The sequence below is a fragment of the Zychaea mexicana genome (assembly GCF_025766255.1).
Source record: "Zychaea mexicana strain RSA 1403 chromosome Unknown BDB00scaffold_14, whole genome shotgun sequence".
Classification (NCBI taxonomy): Eukaryota; Fungi; Mucoromycota; class Mucoromycetes; order Mucorales; family Lichtheimiaceae; genus Zychaea; species Zychaea mexicana.
The window spans coordinates 40,747-63,193 of record NW_026516677.1 but is presented as its reverse complement, the minus strand read 5'-3'; the positions used below and the strand labels follow the sequence as shown (position 1 = coordinate 63,193).

The window sequence follows — 22,447 nt, the reverse complement described above, 5'->3', positions numbered from 1 at the left end:
CCATTCATCCTCACTATCAATGGACCAAGTTTCGAATCGTTCATGTTCAAGATCGAAATCCGTTGGTACCTCAGCTTTCATCATATTCATCATTAGGGAAAGTGCATGTTCACGCATGTCTTTCTTCTCCTTCAGAGTCTTCGATGGAGTGGACGGTTTTGCGGTGAGTTTGGAAAGAATGTTCTTCTTCCATGCTCTAAGGACATGCCAGTGGCAGATAAGTATCTTCACTTTGTCAGTAAATGTGTTAGTGGACGGATCATCATTTACATAGTTATACGCCTTATTAATAGCAATAATTTCTGTATCAGAATCGTCGATTATAACACGGGGTGGTATATATTCATGCTCATCCTTCAGCCATTGAAGCCAATACAAAATAGGATATTGAGCTTGTGAATTTGTGATCATCCACGCCAATGGCTTGCCCTTTGCGGTAGTCCTGCATCTTGCTACAAGTGTATAGAGATAACAGTCATGATTGGCACCATCCACACAAGTCTTATGGGTGAATCAAGACAAACAAGGTCTCCGTCCTCTTTCAATTGCTATATAACAAGGAATATATATATGATTACGTACGTGTATAATGTATATCCATTTGGATCGATTGTTGTACATTTAATTGCCATTGTGACATGAACGCGAAAAAGAACATTCCCTCTTCATATCTATCAAGATTTTTTGAAGTAAAATGTCCTTTCTCTTGTTCTATTTTGTCACCCCATTTACCAAGACTGATTGCCATGGAAGGATCAAGTTGGGATTGACGTCGAAGATGCACTTTCATTGCAAAATAGACATGGTGATAATTGACTCGAATGGATTGAGGTATGTTATCATATGTTTCGTCAACCAAGATTTTATCAAGAACATCTTTGTCGAGACGAAGCATATGTTTGATATTTCTCCAGGTAAGACTTTTCTCTACTTGCTCTTGAATGAATTGCATCACAAAGCTAGGGAGTGTACCGGATGTTGTATCTATGTTGCTGCCAGGTTCATGACCGTATGCTTACGCCGGTATTGTACCGTGATCATGTCCTTGTTTTCACTGTCTTGGTTGACAAAGGCAGTAAATCCTGCTTGGCAATTGCAACAAAATGAGTTCGTTCCACGAGGAGGACCAGCCCGTTGGCACGTGTAGTACTATCGCAGATGGATTATACACAAAGCAGAAGTAGAAGTCATCTAATAAGTATCACACAAATGTTTTTTATGTTTACAATAAAATTTTTTGAAAGGTTTACTTCATTGAAGTAGAATGCTTCTCTTCCTCTGCTGCGCTTTTGACCGGGTGGAGGAGGTGTGTATCCATTTTGAAGATACTCTTCGTTCTTCTCTTTGCGTCCACGTTCAGTTTTCGTTTTATTATAAAACTTGCAGTTGTATTGCGTCTCTTGAGCTTCGATCCAGTTGCGATATTCTGATCTCGAAATAAATAATGTTGCAGGCGCATCATCATTTGCTGGGCGAGTGATAAAGGTAGTGGTAAGATAATTTTCCATAGTAAAGATACAAGATCCAGGGACAACAAATAAAAACAAGTGCCAACAAAAACTTCAAAATAATGAACTCAAATCAGGAAATAGCAGTCCAAGTGGTATTTTTAACTAGGCAAAATATCTGGCCAATAAAATTTGAGGTTTATGGGCGAACAATTCAAGGCTTGCCCACACAGCAAGTATGCCAGTACAAGTATGCCAGTCCTGTAATATAGCAGACGAGAATAGCTTTGAACTCTCTTGAAAGAATAGCACCACAAAGCGCACCTATACTTTGCGGACCTCCAATTGAAAAAGTTTGCCGCTGACTTTTTTTGAGTGTGCGCAGGTTGAGGTACATATGCCCTTTCTGATTTTTACTTTATTTTTTACCCTTTCTGCTCCCCCCAACAACAAAATAGCAAAAGTGCCCTATCAGTTCCACCCAAACACAGACCCCACAGTACCTGCTCTTCTTTTTTTTTATTTTCCCTTTCCCCCCCTCCATATCAAACAACGAAAACCATTAAAACTCAAAGGTGATGGCGCCGCTTGCCTTGAAGATTAAAGGCAACAAGTCATTTTCGCCTTTTGCCAACCTCGATTCCGAAGAGGACTTATCAAAGACCTGGAGGGTATGCACCAAGGTCAAAGACTCGTTAGAAAACGGCTCAAGACTCGAAAACCTGTCCTGGCGGCTATGGTTCCGCCACCACCTCTTGACCGAGAGGTCCAATGCCCCATTCCGCAAGTTGTCGCGTAGTACGACCCGTCAGCTCGATCACCAGAATTCGAAATTGACGCCGTTGAAAGATAACAGTATTAGTAATAAACGGATCGCCACAGCAACGAGTAGTCGAAAGCAGGATGAATTAGGTCGCACCAATGACCAACAAGTACAAAAGCAACAATTGCAACAAGAACAGCAGAAGCAGCAGGAGCAGAAGCAGCAGCAGCAGCAGCAGTTGCAGTTGCAACTTGAACAACAGAAACAGCAGCAGGAACAGCAACAGGCTGCTCAAGCGCAACAACAACAGTTGCAACTACAACAGCAGCAGAACCAGCAGCAAATGGAGCTTTGGCAAGCACAACAACGGCAACAGGCAGCACAGCAGTCTGTGTCGACACCGCCCGTTGTCACTGACAGTAGTAATAGCGGTGGAGCTAGTTTGCAACAGCAGCAGCAGTCGATGCATACGGCAGCGACACTCCCGATACAGTTATCAGCTGCCATCCAGATACCTGAAATGGATGCGTACAACCACAGCACGGATCAAGTCGATAATCTGGGAAGTCACCAGACTTTTGTTTTACATCAGTTCACATCTGACCAGGCCAGCGATCAAATGGTAGAACTAGACGACATATTTGGTGCGCTGGGAGATTTCCAGGGGTTCTTGCCGACAGGGACAGCTGGTACGAATAACTCGGCTGCTGCAGCTGCTGCAGCCATTGCACAGGATATTTCAAATGGAAATGATCTAAGCTTGGGTGGATTGAGCACCCAATGGAATTTCGACAGCTATGAATCGCCTGTAGAACTGTACTTTCCATCACCTGTACCTCCTCAAGTACAGCACCAGCAACAAGGTCAACAGCACCAGCAGCAAGCTGCAGGAGCAGCAGCATCGTCGTCATCATCATCATCATCATCATCACAACAGCAACCCCAGACGCAGCAGCAACAGCAACAACAAGCAATAATGCATCAACAACCTCAAGCATCTCGGCAACCTCCACAACAACAACAACAACAACAACAACAACAACAACAACAACAGCAGACACAACCGCAAACACAACAGCATCCCCATCAACAACAGTCTGTGCCTATGGTAATCGACGACAAGGCCATCCTCGATCGCATGACAACATCGTTTCCAGTACAACAGCAGGGACAACATCTATCCTTCTCCGTTCCGACAAGTCCAGTTCTCGGTCCTAGTCAACACCCACAGCAGCAGCAACCGAGTTTAACCCCACAACCGCATCAGCAGCAGCAGCAGCAGCAGCCGAGGCTGAGCTACATTGGATCTTCAAATAACAACAGCAACGCAAACTCAGTGATGCCGCCACCACCACAGCCTTCGGCTTGCGCACAGGCTCGTGGCAAGTTTATCGGTATGCCTGCTCCATCCGTCAGTTCGCCTACACACATGTATCATCAGCATCTTCAGCAACAACAGCAACAACAACAGCAGCAACATACATCCTCAGACTTTACCACACCATCACTATCTACATCGGCATCTACTACATCTTCATCTGCTGCTAGCTCATGTTCCCCACCACCACCTGGCATGTCAACACACATAATAGACCCTACTACATATGATTCTAATACTATGTAAGTTACTAAAAGAAAGAAAGAAAAGGAAGGTGTATATGGAACTGGGATTTGCACGAGGTGACGTACATCATCATCGTTATCACGCGAACATACTTTGGCTAACCCAGACTCCTTCACACTATATAAAGTGTTTTGTCACATCCACCTACCCGTTTCAATGAAAGTAACGATCATCAACAACAACAAACACTCGTCAGTACTCCTCCGTCTTCCTCATCATCCTCTGTCACAACACCCACGGCCACTATTACTCCTATTCCGGAGACAAGCAGTGCTGCTCCGGCTCCTACTACGACTACTTCACCAATAAATACTACCACTACTACTACTACTACTGCTGCAATTATCTCTGCTACGAGTGCCATCAAACCCAAGAAATCCATGGCTGCATGTTCTAGTGGAGGTGATGGAAGTGGCGTCAAGCCGATTTGTAGTAACTGTAACGCCACGCAAACACCATTATGGAGACGGTCGGTGGATGACGAGCTGCTATGCAATGCATGCGGTCTCTAGTAAGTATACTTGGGCAGAGACAGTTCTTTCATCCAGATCTGATTATATTAAAATGCACATTTTACTGACTGGCTCCCCTGTTTACTCATTCTCTCTCTCTCTTTTGTCTTGCACCCACCCCCAAATAACTTGATCGTTTATACAGTCAAAAACTTCACAATGCACCGCGACCCAAGACGTTGAAGCCAAACAATGGACGTAAGGATATGCGAGACGACGAAGCGGCGCAGCTGGTCTGCTCCAATTGCCAAACCACAAAAACACCATTATGGAGACGCGATACTGCTGGTTCCCCGCTATGTAATGCATGTGGCTTATAGTAAGTTAACATTTCATCACTCTATTGGAATAAGTTTTACGCAATAACAAATGTACGTGTGATTTTTCAATTAAATCTATTATCTTTTTTTCCATGAAATCATAGCTTAAAGTTACATCATGAACGGCGACCGCTATCAATGAAGACGGATGTGATTAAAAAACGGCAACGCTATGAAAGCGGGAATACCAATCCGACTGGACGAAAGCCTGGCAAAAAGTCTAAAGGGGATCAATCTCAACCGTCTTCACCGACTTTGTCAACGAGTGACGCTATTCCGCTAATGTCTGCCCAGCAGCAGCAGCAGCAGTCTCAGCAATTACAACAGCAACAGCAACAGCAGCAGCAGCAACAACAGCCACCACCACCACCACAGCAGCAGCAGCAACCGCAACCGCAATCACAACCTCAATCACCGCAAGCTGCCACCCAACAACAACAAACGCCCGTGTTCCTTAATAATAACCAATTTACCCTACATAATCCTCCTCCTTCATCCTATAAATTCTATTAAAAAGTTTGCTGAACCAGCTTTGATTTGACATTAGTTCTTGAAGTCCATCGTCCCCCTCGAAAAAAAGAGAATGAAAGGTGAATATGGTTTCAAGTTAAGAAAGGTTGGCTGGATCAGGGAAGGAGAGAAAAAGGTTCGATAGTAATAGGTACATAATTAAGATGTAGTGAGAGGAAAGATATGGACACCTCTTACATCAAGGGGATATTAACCATACAAGCTCGCTTCTAGCAAGACCCACCTAGTGCTAAACGTCAATTAGAATGAACCGTGAGAAAAGTAGGGACTTAGATTCTGAAGACAGTAACTTTCTGGTACACAAAGACCGTCATATATAACTCTCTCGCGCATGACGAGGGCATCCGAGAAATGTTCCCGGAAGCAGGATTTCCAGGTTCTTTATGATTCATGAGTTTATGCGTCGGCCAGGTATTGTCATACAGTACTTTACATGTATCCATCCAACGGATATGATAGATGGGATAAACGGATACGCTTAACCCGAGATCTTGATCGACAATCAATAATGCAACTTCTTGTATCTTTTGAGAGAACAAGGAACTTGCTTACCGTTGAGAGAATTTGTCATATCCTTATCATATCACATCCACGACTACACATAAATATGGAATACGCTTATGATAGCACGGTTGTTCTCAAGTAGTTGTTACTATATATTGAATGAAAGCACATAGTGCCAACAATTCAAACGTATGCACTTTAACCCATATTGTTCACTGTTCTTCTACTAAAACAGGAAAACCTTAATTTTCTAATCTACATGTTGCTTTTCATTGATGTATGTATTATCTACATCCTCCTGCTGCTGCTGCTGTTGTTGCAATTCCTCTTGTTCCATCCGTCGTTGCTCAAGCCATTCACTTAATGGCATCGCTTTGTGTCTCATCAATTCCTTATTGATCTGTGTCTTGAACTCTTTAAATATCATTTCAAAATCCATCACCGTCAGTCGCGGTTGTTCGTGAGAGATCCAAAAATCATTAAATCTATGATACAAGTAGCCTATATAGACATATATGTTTCCAGTTTCCCCAAAAAAAAGATTTAGACAGTTCCATCCGCCATGTATCGAGTGGAATAAAGAGAACTTACAATAAAATTCGCTATAGGCTTTTTTATCAGCGCCATATTTATACAGATAGTACTGCATTTGACGTGTTCGCAGAGCTTGGACTGCACATTGTGTGATATTGATGCCGACAATGGCAAAAGGGTACCTAGTAAAAAAAAATTTGGGACAAATATATCTTGGACTATCAGTTTTGCTCATGAACAATTGGAGTAGTCATAGTAGGACAAGAATTTTTGTTGAAAGACTGAGGGAACTTACCAGGATACGGGATGGCGTGAGCTCGAAAAAGTACGTTGGGCTGAATCGGTGTGTGTCGTTGCATAATATACGAGATCATCAAGCCCCTGGAGTCCCATGCCACGGAAATCAGTTGCAGGGTCATTACCCTGGAAACCAATCTATTGTAACTTTATTTGTCAAGAAAACTTGCGCGCCAAATGTTGAGGGGGTGTGTCTACGATCATGTCCCCCCTGGTAACAAACGTTATAAAAAAGCAAAAAACTAACCTCTGCCCATTGTTGAGTCAACCGTGATTCAAGTTCGGTGTCGGGCATCAATGCTTTCCATAACTTTAATAGCTTCTGTTCGTGTACTGAATTGGTTGAATCGTATTTGGTATGCGCTCTTTCGTTGATTTGGATCGTCAATACATAGGTTTCGCTAATACGTGATAAACTTGCGCAAAGAACGCGTGCTACTGGACTGTGGAATTTCTTTTTAGTATACAATCTCTAATGCCGGTTCGTATGGATTTTCGTACCTTTTCTTTGATCCAGCAAAGCCTTTCTTGGCCATGATCATATCTGCGACTTCATCTAATTGTCCTGATGCATTTTCAAGGCTGCGTCGTTCTGCCTATGTACACCAATTTTTTTATGGATGGGTGGCCCAGCAATCATCAGTAATTCCCCTTTTTGTTCCTGTGTTTTTTTTTTTCAAGCACAATTTTGAACAGTTTTGATCATGGAAAATGCTGCTCCTTACATCCAATTGTTTTGAGAACAGAATTGACCGGTCTTTTTTTTACATGAATAAGTCCACTCTATACGTCCTTCTTTTTATATACACTCAAGAAAAATAATGATAATAATTTACCAATCCGATACACGACAAGGGGAGGAATAGCCGCCTCTTGCTCTTGTGGAGAAAGTGACTTTATTAAAGGCGACTTTTCTTGTTCTTCATCAAGTTCGCTGTCGTCGTTGCTGAGAAATGCAAGTTCATTGTACCAGCCTAGCTGATGAGCTGCTGCATTGCTAATGCGGTACAATTCAGACGTCATGGTTGTCAAGTGCACACATGTCTTGTAGAACTTGTACAAGGCCAAAAGCACGGGTGACTGGTAGATTCGGTTGAGCACGAGGAGCCAGAATAGGGTCATGGTCTCGCTTGTTGTAGTAGAATATATACGGGTAAGGAATGAAATTGCGAGCCCCTGCAATAAGCTCACGCAAGATTTAAAAAGGGAAAAAAGAGTTAACGATCAAAAAGAGGCGTGGTGTCGTATATAAAGTGTGATTTTTTTTTCTTGTTGCTTTAAATCGAGCTGTGAAACGCTTTGGCAACAAGCAAAACACGAAACATAAAAGTTAGTTGACACGTGAGAGTGGGTATGCGTTGGCATTGCTACAACTGTGCACGTTTTCACCTTTCCACGTAAAACCCTAAAAGAGAGAAAAAGAGAGAGGGCATAGTGTGTGTCTGACAACTTTATACAGCCAACGCGACTCTGCCTTTAATAACTATCAGTGCACTTTATCGATTTTTTTTCTTTTCTTGCTCCCCTATCCCCCACCCCCGCACCACTTCTTGTTCATGGTCTTATCCCAAAAACAAGCCAATACGCCAACCCAGAACTCAACAATTAAAGCATGGCTCTCTGCAACTAATTCCCAAAAGCACCACGGTAAAGAAAACAATAACCGACACGATCCAGAGCTTGAAAGAGCCTTGGAATTAAGCCGACAAGACTTTAATGAAAAGCAAAAACAACAACGACACCACCAAAACCATTACACAGAAAAGACAATGATTGACGACGACGACGACAATGACTTTCAGCCATTTTCTCCCAAGCAATTGATCCTTCTTCAAGAACGAAAACGTTCAATGCAAAACAAACAACGCACGCAGCAACGAAAACATAATAAATCATCGAATGCCACTCGCGATTCACAAGCCAGTAGTAGTAGTAGTAGTAGTAGTAGTAGTAGTAGCACCAGTACCACTACCAGTCCTGTTAGAAATGAAACACGAAAGCGGCTCAGCAAAAGTCAAGGGAAAATACCAGTAGTATCATTAACAACAGCATCCAGCAGCTCCTCCTTTTATGACAACAACAACGACAGGGAGAATGAACACGATATCAATCATTCGGATGAACAACAGGAGCGTGCCAAAATCAGGCAAGAAAGCTTAGAGGAAGAAGTTGAAGAAGAGATTGTCAACTTTGAAGATTCATCCGATGAAGAAGTTCCAGTCATCAAGAAAGAAGGTGCTGTAAAAGTCAAGCGGGAGACACCGTTCGTGCAGGATGAAGTTGAGGAAGAAATAGTGCCGTTGGATTTTGACGATGATCTCGATCTTCCAGTGGTCAAACGAGAAAAAGACGAAGTTGATACGACGGCTATGGAAGCTGCAACACCACCAGAAGCAACACAAACTCCCATAACGACAACAACATCAGCAGCAGCAGCAAAAGTACCTATAACGTATGATACCCAGGATGATGACATTGAGGTTGCTGATCTGACAGATTGGGTACCTCAGGCTTCTAAAGGACCAGAGATCTTTACTCCTTCGCCTAGTCCTCCACCACTGTTATCACGTAATCACAACAGCATCTTTGAGCCAGAATCTTCAACATCATCGTCACGACATACAGCCGAACCATCCTCATCATCAATATCATATACTGCTGCCAACAGCAGCGATTGGAAGGGCAAACGTCCTTCTTCCAGAACCGACAACGATAACAACATATCCCAAAGCACTGGGAAGTTGAATATACCCAAGCGACAACGACGACGGCTGCTGCATGACAACACCCCTTCCTCTTTTCCTCCTGAAACGAGTTACACTCCGGCAACAACAATTAGCTCTCCCCGTCGACCGCGTCCTGTTGCTGTGTCACCTCTTCCAGAACATCCAGTAAGTGTAATTAGAATAAAAAAAATAGGTATATTATGTTGGCTCTAAAATGTTCATTCATCCATATGATCCGTCATATAGACCAATGATGAAGCTGACCCGGAATGTCCAATGTGTGCACGACGGTTTCCTTTGGATACGATCGGAGTCCATGCCTCAGAATGTCAGGGCATTGAAACTGGATCATCGTGGATGGATAGTTACAGCAGCAATAGTCATGCGGCTGCTGCTGTGGAGCCGACACGTCATGCAACTAGGCGCACAAACCATGCTACTATTTCACTTTTAGATGACGACTCGAATAATGCTGAACGAAACGACGACAGCGACGAAGCTATACCGCTGCGCGTCATACGACAACAACGATTGGAACAATTATCATCACGACGCAATCCGCGACAGCAGAGACAAAGACGACGACGGACACCATCACCCATCCTGGAAGACACGTTGAGCGATATCGAAGAGTTCGAAGAAGACAACAACAACAACGACCGACCCGTAGTAGCTACAACGCGACGTGACCTGAATAATCATTCAAGAGGGCAAACTTTTCAAAAATGCCCATTCTGCCATGATCAGATTATTGAACGCGACGTGGAGCAACACATTCGTTCAGAAATAAGGGCCAATCGCCGAATCGTCGTCTCGCGTGATGACGGAGGACAAGATTTTCGAAGGTGTCCATTTTGTCCTGATTGGGTTCTTGCCGAGGACTTGGAAGAGCATCTCAAGGCAGAACTGGCGAGACGTGGCAACAACAGCAACCCAGAGGGTCCAAGCTTTCATCAAGAAGAAGAAGAAGAAGGAGGAGAATCAGATTGGCGGACGTGTCCAATCTGTCAAGATTGGATCCCTGAAACTGAGATTGAAGAGCACATCAATGCAGAATTGGATGCAAGAGAACAGCAAAGCAGCGCAGAACCTGGATCAAGTAGTACACTGGGCGACTTGCGCGATTCCTTTGATGTGGTAAATGTGGATGACAGCGACGAGGATGATGACGGATATATGTCGCCACTTGAAGGATTTTCCAATATCAATCCTGCAGAACATCCTCAGTATTACAATCAGATCGGCAATAATAATAATCAAGCAACCCCACCTTTGGCATCATCAGCCTCTATGTCTCGTCGACGCACACCTGCATCATCCTCATCATCATTTACGTCTTCAACAACAAGACCAGGCAATCGAGCAAGCACACGAGGATCATCTTCCCGTGGATCTTCTTCTCGAGGAAGATCCGGTAGATCCTCTGGTGGTGGTGGTGGTGGAAGACGGACACTCACGCCTGCACAGAAAAAAGCAATCAGGGCAAAGAAATGGGGAAACAAAAAGTCCTTGTCGACAACAAAGAAGAGTTCCTCGTCGTCGTCGTCAAAAGGCAAGAACCCAAAGTCAAAAAAGTAATAGGTCGTCAAAAGAGCAAGATTGGTTACTGTATTAGGTTAGAGAAAGGGAGTTATTTTTTCTTCCATTCGGCTGGTACGACGAAAATTGCTATTATACGTACCTGCTCTCTCTATACATAACAACAACACCCACCGCGCGCACCGGGGCGGAGTAGTACTTATTATTAGTGATCCGTTTATTCCAAGCAACCCATTAAACCCTATTCCCCCAGTTTACTGTATAAATCTCTTATTTTTCTTTTCTTGTTGCGTTACATTGTATATAGCCAATCTATGGTATATGGAATAAAAAAAGGATAGTGTCACCAATTCGGCTAGTTTCACTCTTGTTTATGCAATTTCTATGTAGTCAATTATATTGGAGGGTGGGGTGAAAGCAAGGGAACTCGCTTTTGAGATCCAAAAATAGTGGGGGTTGGGATAGCAGCAGCAGCAGCAGCAGCATAGACACGCTCTGGTTCGCTGGTGTAACCATTTGAACACAAGCGTTTAATTAACAGAACGTTTTTTTTAGTATCACTCCTCTTCTCTCTCGACTCGCCTCCTTCCTTTCCTTCTCTCTCTTTTTCTACAAACCTCTTGCGTTCCTTTTCTTTACCAACCCGCCCATTCCTAACTTTTTCTCTCTTTGCCCCTCCCCCATTTCCCTTTCAAATTACCCACGTCATCGACACAACCTTTTTTTTTAGAAAGAAAAAATGATGAACTTTGTTCGATTGGCAAGCTTGGCCGCAGTAATGCTTCAAATGGGCTCATTTGTCCAGGCCAATCCCCTCTTTGAGGGTACACACAACAATGACGCAACGGCTGCTGCTTGCTCAGGTTAACGAAATTAATCACCACGTCTCTCTTCAAGAAAAAGCATTGCAGGAATACTTAGATCTTTTTCTCTTGATATATAGACTTCCGTGTCATTTATCCCGCTGAAACAGAAACAGGTACAGCCAGCATTTTTGGTTTTTTTTTTTTGACAGTATTCAAAACGACTAGAGCGGTCCACTGACCCCCTTCTCTCTCTTTACAAAATGAAAAATGATATTAGGTCTCACGTTTGAAGACGACTCTAGACAATTGATTGCTTGGAAAGCACCAGCAAGCATCCAATACGTCAATGTCACGATTGCGGATGCGAATCAAAAGACCATTGCCATGGTGAATGTGTTTGGTAAAAAATAAATAACAATCAAAATCCAATTTGGAATATGTTTTCAAAAAAGGAAATAATTTATTTACGAATGATGGGGTTATTAGATGCTTCCAAACAAGTGTCGGGCGAAATTCCTATCTCACTTAACGGTCAAGATACTGGCGAGTTCCATTACCATCTTGCAGGCATTGGCGGTCCAGCCTGTCAAGCAGACTCGATCACGTTCACAATCACGCGTGCTGGCGACGACGACGACGACGACGACGACGACAAGAAGACTGAAAAAGAAGAGCATAAGAACGCTGACAACAAAGACTGGGACGATGCCCTTGGTAAGATTGGCCACTATGTTCAAAAAGATAACAACAACAACGACGACAAGAAGAAGAAGAATGAACATAGCAACAACACAAAGACCGACGACGACGACGATAAACATAGCAACGATAAATGGTTCACCAACGATGATAAGCGTACGCACATCAACGCTCATTTGAACGCCGAGCTTGATACATTGTTCTCGACGCACGACAATGTCGGTGAATGGCAAGCCGAAGAACTTGCTGTCGATGCTGAGCCTGCGCATGAGGATAGTGCCGACAGCATGTTTGACCATACTAACGGTGCCACCTGGTCAGAGGAAGAATTAGACCCTACCCACACGGACGTTGAAGGGTTCCAAGCCGAAGAACATGACGACGACGCGACTGTCCAATTCATCACGGACTATTCCAACGTTGGCGAGTGGCAAGAAGAACAGGTTGACGACGACAACGAGAACGATGCTACGCATCAAGATGGCGCTTGGGTCGAAGATATCAAGACGTTCGACCATAGCAATGTTGGTTCTTGGGAAGAAGTACAAGTTGCTGATGATCACGATAGTCACAACAATGTCGTTGAATGGCAAGCTGAGGTGATTGATACTGAACCTGCTGCCACCAATGATTGGCACGAGAATGTGGCTTCGAGCGATTGGGTTGAACACGATGGCCAAGATGTCTCGCACGACGACCAAAGTGCTTGGATCGCTGAAGAAGTAGATGAAAACGGTTGGTCTGAAGCGCACACGAACCAAGGTCCTGCTGCTGCTCCTGAATCGGATTTGGAGTGGCACGTTGATGAAGTGCACTCTAACGGCGGTGAATGGCTTGACGAGAGCGGCCACGCGAATGATGTCCCTGACCATACCGATGCTGCCCCTTTCATTGAGGCTGAGATTGAAGCACTCGTCAGCGACGATGAAAACAGCCCACACAGCGATTCTTCGGAAGGCTGGTATGCAGAGCCTGCCCACAGCAATGATGCTTCGGTTGGCAAGGTAGGCACTGGCCGCATGCCTTCGCTCGACCAGTCAACCCACGATAACGACGGTACCATCCCTGTCATGCCTGCCGAGGCCTTGATTGCTAAATGGTAGACTTTTTTTTAAAAGAAAATACCCTTCCTCTCCTCCTACTACTCTATTTGCCCTTTTTTTCCGCTCTCAACAAGACAAAGCTTGATTTTCTCTCTCTCTCTCTCTCTCTCTCCCCTCAATTCCCCAGTCTGCTTTGATGTACTTCTTTTTTTTTTGGTTCCCTAATACAAAGCATGTGTACTTTATATTTATATATTTTTTATATGAACTGCTTTGGGGGGGGGAAAAAACTACCTATTTTAACCATTGGTTGTAAGTTTTGAGCAAGGTGCGTTGGCCACCTCCTCGACCGGCAGCTTGGAAATCGCGTTCCAGAGCAAACAACGCGTCTCGCACCGTGATCTTGCGTGAAGCCGGGTCACCGAGACGATGTCGTCCAATGGTTGAAGGAGGTAAGAACAATCCACCCACATCACGACCTCGACCACGGCCTCGTTTGGCATCGCCCGCCTTACGGCCGCGCGGTCGACCACGACCACGTCCGCTATCATCACCACCACCACCACCGGCGCCAGGTGTTCCTGGTGCACTTGTATCCCCACCACTGCTAGCAGTAGCAGCTTGTTGTGAACCTGTTCCACCGGGAGCAGCGCCTGCCTGTTGATCCCGTGCATTGCCTGCTAACATCCAACTCTTGCGAACACCACCAATCGCCTTCATCAAAGCCGTCTCACTCGCAACGCTGCCGCTCTTGTTCAAGCCATCATTGAGACCACCGGCACCACCGCGCTGCTGTGCCGACTCCTTGTCCTTCTTTTTACTCTTTGACCGGCCTTCTTCACCGCCTGCGCCGTCTTTACCCATCTGCGACCGTCGTTCCCTATCAGCCACGGCCTCCTTCCGCTTCTGCTCTTCTTCACGTTCGGCACGTTCAATGGCTAACAACTGTTTTTTGGTATCTTGTTGCACGATGACTTTGTAGAGTGGATGGCCGTTTTCGTCCACGGGCGGTGGTGCACTGACGTGTTGTGACATGGTTCGGTGTTTGGATGCGACGACCATGTGTTCGACAAGGCCTCGTAGACGTTCTTGCGTAGCCAGCGCTAGGTACGATACAAAGTCGCTGTCGAGTTTTCCAAGTGCGAATGGTTTTGCTGAAAAATTGCAAAATAAGTTAGACAGCCCAAACTTTTCTCTCTCTCTCTCTCTCTCTCTTGTGTTTACCTAATTCGAGCACACGCTCTTTTAATAGCTCAGGATTCATGAACTCTTGTGTTTTGGATCGATCTACACCATCGGGTAAAACACCTCCTGTCATTTCGCCATCCTTCATAAAGTGCTGCTCTTCTTCCTACACTCACGTAGAAGAAAATAACCCTCAATCAGCTATCTCTCATTTATAGACACGCCCTGTTCCCCACCTCCTTTTCCTAGCATACTCTTAAATCGACGCCCGCATAACCCATCACATCCGTAAGCGTATCGTAATCGATCCGATCACCAGAGGCAGCTTGTCCAGGTGCAGGAGTAGATGTTGATGGTTTGCTAATTATTCCATCCCACAGGGAACGTTTTAGTTTCTTTGTCGTAATAATTCACTTGATTTCAGAGAATTGATAAATATACATACGCAGGAGCAGTAGTAGTAGTAGTAGTAGCTTGTCCCGGAAGTGCAGTAGGTCCACCTGCCCGAGGTATTTGCAGACCAGCAATGTTTTGTACTGGTGCTTGCTGTTTAAACATGGCAGGGTTCATGGGAGTACTCAGTGGTGGACCCATTGGCATGCCGGGTGGTATATTATTATTATTACTGTTATTATTATTATTATTATGTTCGGTTTTGGCTCGTTTCATTTGTGGCGTTCTACATATATAGATGATTGAGTGAGTCTCAATGGACACACACACTCTCTCTCTTACATCAAATATACTTTACACTAATCCTGCCATGTGTGCATTATTCTGCTGGCTTGGACCAGCAGCAGCAGCACGTTTCTTGTCAGTATCTTTCCCATCTTGAGGACCTGGTTTGTTCTTCAAATCTTCGAGTTGTTGATACTGTTGTTGACCTAACATGGATTTGGCTCGGATATAGAATTGTTCGGGACTGACTGAATTGGTCTTTTTTTTTTTTTTACAGCAGAATAATATAAGTCTACATAATACAACTTTTCCCAAACTCGAAATTTTTTACCTGTAATTGTCGGAACAATCCCAAGAAATCTTCTTTTCGTTCTGGAGAAAGTTGTGATATGATATTTTCTAACAAGGTCGTAGCTATATAGACAAAAAAAAAGAGGTCAGGAGACAAACACGTGTGTGATATGGCTGAGCAAAAAGGAAAATTAAAATTGTTTCAACAGACTCTTACTTCCTGGCTGCGGTTGTGAAGGAGGATGCTGTTGTTGAGGTTGAGACTGTGGTGTATGTTGTTGTGGGATGAGTGGAGGTGTAGGAGTATGCGACACGATGGATTGTGGGTGTTGTTGTTGTTGTGGAGGCGGTACGGACATTGGTGCCGATGTAGGCATTAGCCATTGAGTAGCAGCTTGAATGTGTGCTTGTGAAGGAGTAGGTATTGCGTTCATACTCGTTGTTGGCGTGGCTATTGTTGTTGTTGTTGTTGTTGATTGTTGTGACGACGACGAAGGCGAAACAACATTCAATGGCTTTTGCTGTTGTTGTTGATCTTTATTCATATTACTATTCCATAATATTTCTTGCACATGTTGTTGCACTGCAGGATCAGCAGCTGACAAATCGTCAATGCCATTATTGCTAAATATGTGTTGGAGTTCAGCAGGCAAGTGCGCGTATTGCGATCCGTCTTCACTGCCGCCTCCATTGCCTGTTGGATTGTGCTGTACGATCGGAAAAGATGCATTGTTTGCGCCATGGTCACCTAGAATGTCTTGAATTGAAAAGTTCAAGTCTGGATGCTGCTGCTGCTGCTGCTGCTGTTGCGCTGGTGCTTGTTGTTGTTGTTGCTGTTGTTGTTGTTGTTGACCATCTTGGTGCTGCTGGTCAGCCATGGTCGTCGTCGTCTCCAATAAGTTTTAAAGAGAAAAAGGGAAAGAAGCGAAATTCGGGTCGCGCGGCAGTCACTTTCCCACAAAAAGCGAGAATCTGGGTGTATCACACCCACTGCTTTAAAGTGAAATCCTCTTCCACCACCACCACCACCACCACCACCACAAGATAATGATACATGCCACAATAGCATCAAACTGTTGCAAAGAAGGATAAGCATACATTTTTCGTTTCTTACTCGTAGCAATTTTTTTCTTCTATGTGTGTGTGTGTGTGTGTTGGAAAATCACGTAATTTGATTGGCTAATCCGCAGCGACACGCGACACGCTTTTGTTCATCTTTTGGGTGAACTGACGTGGTATGCGTGTTGAAAAGTGGCTATTTTCCTCACTTTACACAGCCAACTCTTTCTATTACGGCACATATTAAACTCGAGCAGACATCATGCACAAACAGCATACATTTCATAGGATAGTAAGTACAGTTGTGTGTGCTGCTGGTGGGCAGTGGCATTATTTGTCACTGTCACGACGAAATACAAAAAAGAAATGGTTTAATATACGTACATTATTACAAGGCACTGCTACTACATACAGTCTATTTTGATGTGTATGTATAAGAGCACATATGAATATGTGGGACGGGCAACCTTCTTGTCCTGAGAACGGGGAGAAAATGATCTGTTTTTTATTTTCCTCCTATCGTTACTATGTATGTAGCTCGTATCATAGTGGCGAGATGATAGTTCCCAGGTACATCTGCCAAAACCTCGATGGCATGAATGGGGTTTTCCTTCACCTGACATCCCCTCTTTGCCGCTTGCATATTTTACAGATAAACATTACACAACTCTCTCTCTCTCTCTCTTTTGATAAGCTCTTTCAGTGTCCAGTACATACATACTCACTCTTAAAAGCCTGTCATAACGAACTCCACTATGCAAGTGATCTGACAACCCACTACTATACAGGTTTATAGTCTCGGTAGTGACCCACACAACATGGGTCTCCTCGAGACAACATACGCTCCGAGGGTGGAGTATATGAGGGGGGGGGAAAGCAAGAAAAGAAGGAGACTCTGGGGGTTTTGAAAAAGTTTACCGAATGACCAAAAGATGTGTTGATGATATCTGTAGCTGCTCTGATCGTTTTCAATATATCCCTTGGTTTTTATTAAATGGGCGGGAACCAGGCACACACCACAAAAGGCAGCAGCAGCAGCAGCTCCTCCCACCGGGGATGGAGAGAGAGAGAGAGAGACGCATATGCACGTTTGGACCCCAAAAAATATCCTCAAAGGCAATTAATGAGATCTCCTCAAAACCAGCCCCGCGTGTTTCGTTTTCGAGATGGATTACATGTACTAGACATTACATGAGGCAGACTCTGTCATAGTTCAAGTGAGAGTAACAAGTATTTTGCGGGTGCATCCGAGGGAAGAAGAAAAAACAAAACATTTCTGCATCCCACTCTCCACTCCCCCACAGTGAATGACAACTTGTATGATAGTACTACTAGTAGAAGCCAGAGAGAGAGAGAGAGAGAGAGAGAGCCCCCGTTATTTCGATATTGTCCGGATTGCTGTTGCGTTTCTGTTATTGTTGTTGTTGTTGCTGTTGTCCTCAGAGGTCCGGTGTGGTGTTTTGTAGACATTCTTTCGAAAAAAAGTGATAAGCCTGGGTCACCCAAACGATTATTTCTTTTCAGACCGAGGCCAGGTAGTTGCTGTCCTGTAGTATGTAGTGTTATTACACACAGCTAATGTACAAGACATGCATATTATACAGTCTGCTAGTAACTCTGTGACAAAACCCTTGCTGCTTCAGTGTTCTTTCTCGAGAATAACTTTTGGTCCCACACACACACACACACCTCCGTTCTCCCCCCTTGTGTGGTTCTCTTAGTACATGGCTGCTGGTAGTAGTAGTAGTAGTAGTAGTAAGTAGAAGCAGCAACCCCCCCCCCTGAGGACCGCGTTTTTAGCCGGGAAAAAAAAAAGGAGCAAGTAGGTAGGCAGGTAGAGATTACGTGGAGGATGATAGGTAATACAACAAAAGCGATCCTTTTTTAAATGACGTGCTGATCCACCCTGCGGGGTCACAGGATTTCGACACGATAGCGTGGAGCAGCGTGATTGTTTGCGGCAACTCTTTGAGAGCACACAACAACAACAACATCAACAACGGGACCCCGGGGAAAGGAAGGCAAACTTGCAAACACGGGTGACAGTTGGACCTATAGCTTATGTCAAACTTTTTACACTAGAGCCCTTGGCCCGTAAGTGAGCGAGCAAGCGCGTTTATTTCCAATGATAGCACGCACACTCGGGTACATGACCATCCTTCAGGCCATGCATCTTGACGAAACGACACTTGTAGAAATAGGGGGGGGAGGTGCCTGCGAGGGGTCGGGGTGGGAGGGGGGGAGGGAGGGAGAGAGAGAGAGTATAGCGTTCAATTTGCATGCACTGGCCAACCCGCCAAAAAAGAAAGCATAGTCTTCGGGTGTGGGGGGGGGATTGGTGAAGTATTTCTACCTCAAGACAAGACCACGCAATGATAAACCCGAAATCTCGGTCCGAAGAAGCCCGAGGCAAATCACCGTCGGTCGTTGTAGGACCATTGGGGATGTTGGACACAGTGACAATCGCTCTAGGACCCGAGAAACACACACTCTCTTTAAGAATATTGAAATTGGAGTTCATGACACTATTTAGTACACCAGGGTACCCCCGAACAATTTCGTAAATTCGAAAGTTTGTTTCTCGGGATATAATATGTAGTTTAGTTTTTGGTGTGTTGGGGGGAGGGAGAGATGGCCGAGTCATTTTTTAAGGGGTAAAAAAAGTAAATCGTCAAAGTGAGGGAGTGGGGGTTGTCTGCCTGCCACAGAGTAGTAGTAGTAGTAGTAGTAGTAGTACTAGCCTTTTTGCGGGCCTGAGGAATTCTTTTGGCTTAACACCCACCGCATTGGGAACGGCTGACTTTTCAACTCTGCTTGCATGGCTATTGGTATGCAGTTTTTTCCCGGCGAGGAAAGATAAACACAGGAGTTTCTTTTTTATCAACAACAACAACAATAATAAAATACGCCAAGGGAATAAAACGGATGATCGAGACACAACAACAACAAGAGAGGCATCTCCCCGGTGTCAGTAAGACCAGGAATAGTGCAAATGGTAGTAGTAGTAGTTAGCAATCCCATCATAAACAAATCAACATAGCACACACACACAGAGAGAGAGAAATGCGGCCATTCCTTCCACATGTCATGGGACTCGTTCTCTCCATGACTTCTAGTAGTTCTTTTCCAAGTTCCAAAAAAGAGAGAGAGTCTTTGTGGAATGAGTAGGGATGGGGATTGTTTCCCATAGTCGAGCGTAAAGACACTCGACGACACGTTTCTTGACAGGAAGAAAAGAAAAGAACCCTTCAACGAAATGACGAGGCCATGGTAGAATATGATGCCATGGGTGTGCTCTAGGATATCATACACGCGCGTGTAAGGAAGGACTAAGCCAGGATCGACATGCTGCTGCTTTTCTTGTGTGGTTGTTTGCGCGACTTTGGGGACATTCTCTCTCTCTCTCAGTCTCCAAAAAAGAAAAGCATAAATTAACATTTCTCGGCAGTTGCTATCGTCACACACCACTTTTTTTCCATCTCGCATGCACGTCCCACCCCCCCCCCTCCCTTTCACCTCAGGGCAAAAAGAGACTCATTTCGCCTTGACCCCTCTCTCTCTCTCTCTCTCTCTCGATCTCTGTCTCTCTCTGTCTCTCCACATACATGCACACCCCCAAATTTTTCGATCCAACTGTGCTTTTTTTTTTTTTATAAATACTCGACTTTTTTTTTTGTTTTCTTTTGTTTTTCCTTCCTAACTGCCCTCCTTTCTCTCTCTCTCTTTCTCTTTTAACAATTCTTGAATTCGAGAGAATAATGATGAATTCAGCTGCTACACACAAAGACATGGACATCGAGCCTTACGCCGCTCCAGAGTCACCCGAGGCTTACGAGAACGACAATCCACTCTTCCGCCCTTACATTGGTATGGTCGATGATGTCGACGACGAGTTTGAGATCACGCGTGCCAAATACTCGACGTCTCTCGATGTGCGTGGCTATATTCCCGGTAAGTTTTTATATACACAAATCCTATTTCCTCGGGGAACGCTGTGCCCCCTCACACCCCCCCCCCCTTTAGATTGACAAATGGACTGACTTTTGGGTGGGATATCGTTAGTCTATGAGTACATGGCTGGCACGCAACCTATCATGTGGGATCGCGAGACAGGTAAAGAAAACAAAGAATGCATCTTTTTTCAAGGGGGAGGGATCGTCAAAGAATGAGTGAGAGGAACCCGTTTTTTTAATGCTTTCGCCCTTCGTGTGTGTGTGTGTATATATGTAGGCTTTGTACACTTTACTGGGATTTGGAAATGTCTCGGTAATTCCAAGGCAGACATTGTGCGCGTTGTTGATTCCAATCCTGAGCTCGGGGTGACCAAGATCCGTGGTGGATTCCTAAAGATCCAAGGCACCTGGATGCCCTTTGAGCACGCAAAGACACTCTGTCGACGTACGGCGTGGCGGATCCGCGACAAGCTTGTTCCTTTGTTTGGGCCCAACTTTGCAGACGAGTGTCTGCCACCCACACACGAAGATTATGGCTGCTTGCTATTGGATCCAAAAAGCGCAGCACCGCATCGCTCCGCCGCTCACCATCATCATCATCATCATCAAAGACGCAATAACAATGCAGCTACGACAACCACCACGACGACGACAGCAGTGGGTGGCGGTGGTAAATCCATGGTAGGTCGACGCCATTATCATCATCCTCCTCCTCCTTCGCACAACAACAACAACAACAACAACAACCATCATCATCATCATCATCATCCATACCATCATCAGCAGCAGCAGCAGCAGCATCATCATCATGCACCAGCCCCCTATCGCCGACGATCGTCCTCTTCCTCGGTCGAGTCGGTCGTGTCACCACCACCACCAGCAGCACCCACATCACGCCGCCCGTCAATGAGACGAACACGCGACTCGAGCAGCAGCAGCAGCAGCAGCATGTCCGTCGCGCGCTTGTTGAACAATGACTCAACGCCGTCCCCTAGCACAGACGAAGCACCCTCATCACCGGCAAACACCACGCCATCTCCGTCGTTTGCCCGTCGCAAGACGCCTCCGCCTTCGCATCACACTAGCTCATTTCGGTTTCCATTTTCGCCATTTGTGCGCCACAGCAGCAGCAGCAGCAACAACAACAACAACAACAATGCCATGAGCACCAAGCACACGGTTCTACTGCCACGCGTCTCGCCTTCTTCTTCTTCTTCATCCTCTTCGTCGTCGTCCTCCTCCTCTGACTCCGACTCTCCTTCTTCTTCTTCTTCTTCGTACACTCTCCCATTGCTCCACGCCACATTGCCCGGGTGGTCCTCGACGAGCTCGGATGATCAGGTCGATACCGTCCGCGCATCATTGTTGCTGCAGCGGTTGAGCGTCGATGCCGGCGAGCGCCCCTTCTTTTCGCCATCCGCCTCGTTGCCTCTTGCGGCGCGTGTGGTCGTCAACTCGTCTGAATTCACCGTCTCATGGGAAGGCCAGTAATAATACTTCATCCCTCCCAGGAGAAAAAAAAAAGGAAACAAAAAAAAAGCCACCCCAATATCTGTTGTATATATTTCCTTCCTTTTATTATTATTATTATCGTTATTATCATTATTAGTACTATTACTTTATGTTTTCAATCAAGCAATCATCCCCAGAAAACAAAATATTACCACCCTCTGTGTAATTCCTTCCCCCTGGTGCGCGTGTATATATATCTCTCTCGCTCAAACCTCACAAAATACACACACAGTCCCCTCAACACAACAACCCGTAGTTTGCTTTTCCCTTAATACACACACAAAACAAAAAAAGTTATAATTATTATCTTTTTCTTTTTTTTTTAAATAAAAATTTCTCAAGAGTCAAATAAATGTCGCTTTATTGCCACACGCTGTGAGAAAACCCTTTAGTGTAAGGAAAAAATTCTCGTTATTAACGGGC

The 22,447-nt window shown here is 44.9% G+C and overlaps 7 protein-coding genes across 7 annotated transcripts; 5 read left to right on the top strand and 2 right to left on the bottom strand.

The window, feature by feature from the left end:
• Window positions 1–2,026: 2,026 nt before the first annotated feature.
• BDB00DRAFT_758276 (uncharacterized protein) lies at window positions 2,027–2,194 on the top strand (the record flags this gene model as incomplete). Its single annotated transcript, XM_053119047.1, has 1 exon — window positions 2,027–2,194. A coding segment is annotated over one exon (168 nt), but the record flags the coding sequence as incomplete, so codon positions are not given.
• Window positions 2,195–4,215: 2,021 nt separating this feature from the next.
• Window positions 4,216–5,180, top strand: BDB00DRAFT_758206 (uncharacterized protein; the record flags this gene model as incomplete). Its single annotated transcript, XM_053119039.1, has 3 exons — window positions 4,216–4,346; window positions 4,493–4,666; window positions 4,772–5,180. The coding sequence occupies 3 exons, from the start codon at window positions 4,216–4,218 to the stop codon at window positions 5,178–5,180; spliced, it is 714 nt and encodes a 237-aa protein (XP_052982648.1).
• Window positions 5,181–5,952: 772 nt separating this feature from the next.
• On the bottom strand, window positions 5,953–7,655 carry BDB00DRAFT_785483 (ELMO/CED-12 family-domain-containing protein; the record flags this gene model as incomplete). The annotated part of the gene is made up of 7 exons (XM_053120543.1): window positions 5,953–6,203; window positions 6,294–6,418; window positions 6,532–6,671; window positions 6,781–6,934; window positions 7,035–7,129; window positions 7,259–7,290; window positions 7,370–7,655. 7 exons carry the CDS (start codon window positions 7,653–7,655, stop codon window positions 5,953–5,955), a joined length of 1,083 nt encoding a protein of 360 aa, XP_052982647.1.
• Window positions 7,656–7,888: 233 nt separating this feature from the next.
• BDB00DRAFT_117125 (uncharacterized protein) lies at window positions 7,889–10,945 on the top strand. The gene is made up of 2 exons (XM_053116122.1): window positions 7,889–9,424; window positions 9,506–10,945. Exons 1-2 carry the CDS (start codon window positions 8,090–8,092, stop codon window positions 10,835–10,837), a joined length of 2,667 nt encoding a protein of 888 aa, XP_052982646.1. The 5' UTR covers window positions 7,889–8,089; the 3' UTR covers window positions 10,838–10,945.
• Window positions 10,946–12,230: 1,285 nt separating this feature from the next.
• Window positions 12,231–13,583, top strand: BDB00DRAFT_808635 (uncharacterized protein). Its single transcript, XM_053122424.1, has one exon. The coding sequence runs from the start codon at window positions 12,591–12,593 to the stop codon at window positions 13,404–13,406; it is 816 nt and encodes a 271-aa protein (XP_052982645.1). The 5' UTR covers window positions 12,231–12,590; the 3' UTR covers window positions 13,407–13,583.
• BDB00DRAFT_926620 (transcription initiation factor TFIID component TAF4 family-domain-containing protein) lies at window positions 13,584–16,397 on the bottom strand. The gene is made up of 7 exons (XM_053128849.1): window positions 15,712–16,397; window positions 15,541–15,623; window positions 15,283–15,467; window positions 14,977–15,210; window positions 14,786–14,891; window positions 14,571–14,697; window positions 13,584–14,500 (listed from the first exon to the last, which is right to left on the bottom strand). The coding sequence occupies exons 1-7, from the start codon at window positions 16,376–16,378 to the stop codon at window positions 13,641–13,643; spliced, it is 2,262 nt and encodes a 753-aa protein (XP_052982644.1). The 5' UTR covers window positions 16,379–16,397; the 3' UTR covers window positions 13,584–13,640.
• A 3,950-nt stretch (window positions 16,398–20,347) lies between these two features.
• On the top strand, window positions 20,348–22,003 carry BDB00DRAFT_785478 (transcription regulator HTH, apses-type DNA-binding domain-containing protein; the record flags this gene model as incomplete). The annotated part of the gene is made up of 4 exons (XM_053120542.1): window positions 20,348–20,510; window positions 20,622–20,672; window positions 20,790–21,182; window positions 21,513–22,003. 4 exons carry the CDS (start codon window positions 20,348–20,350, stop codon window positions 22,001–22,003), a joined length of 1,098 nt encoding a protein of 365 aa, XP_052982643.1.
• Between the last annotated feature and the right edge of the window lie 444 nt (window positions 22,004–22,447).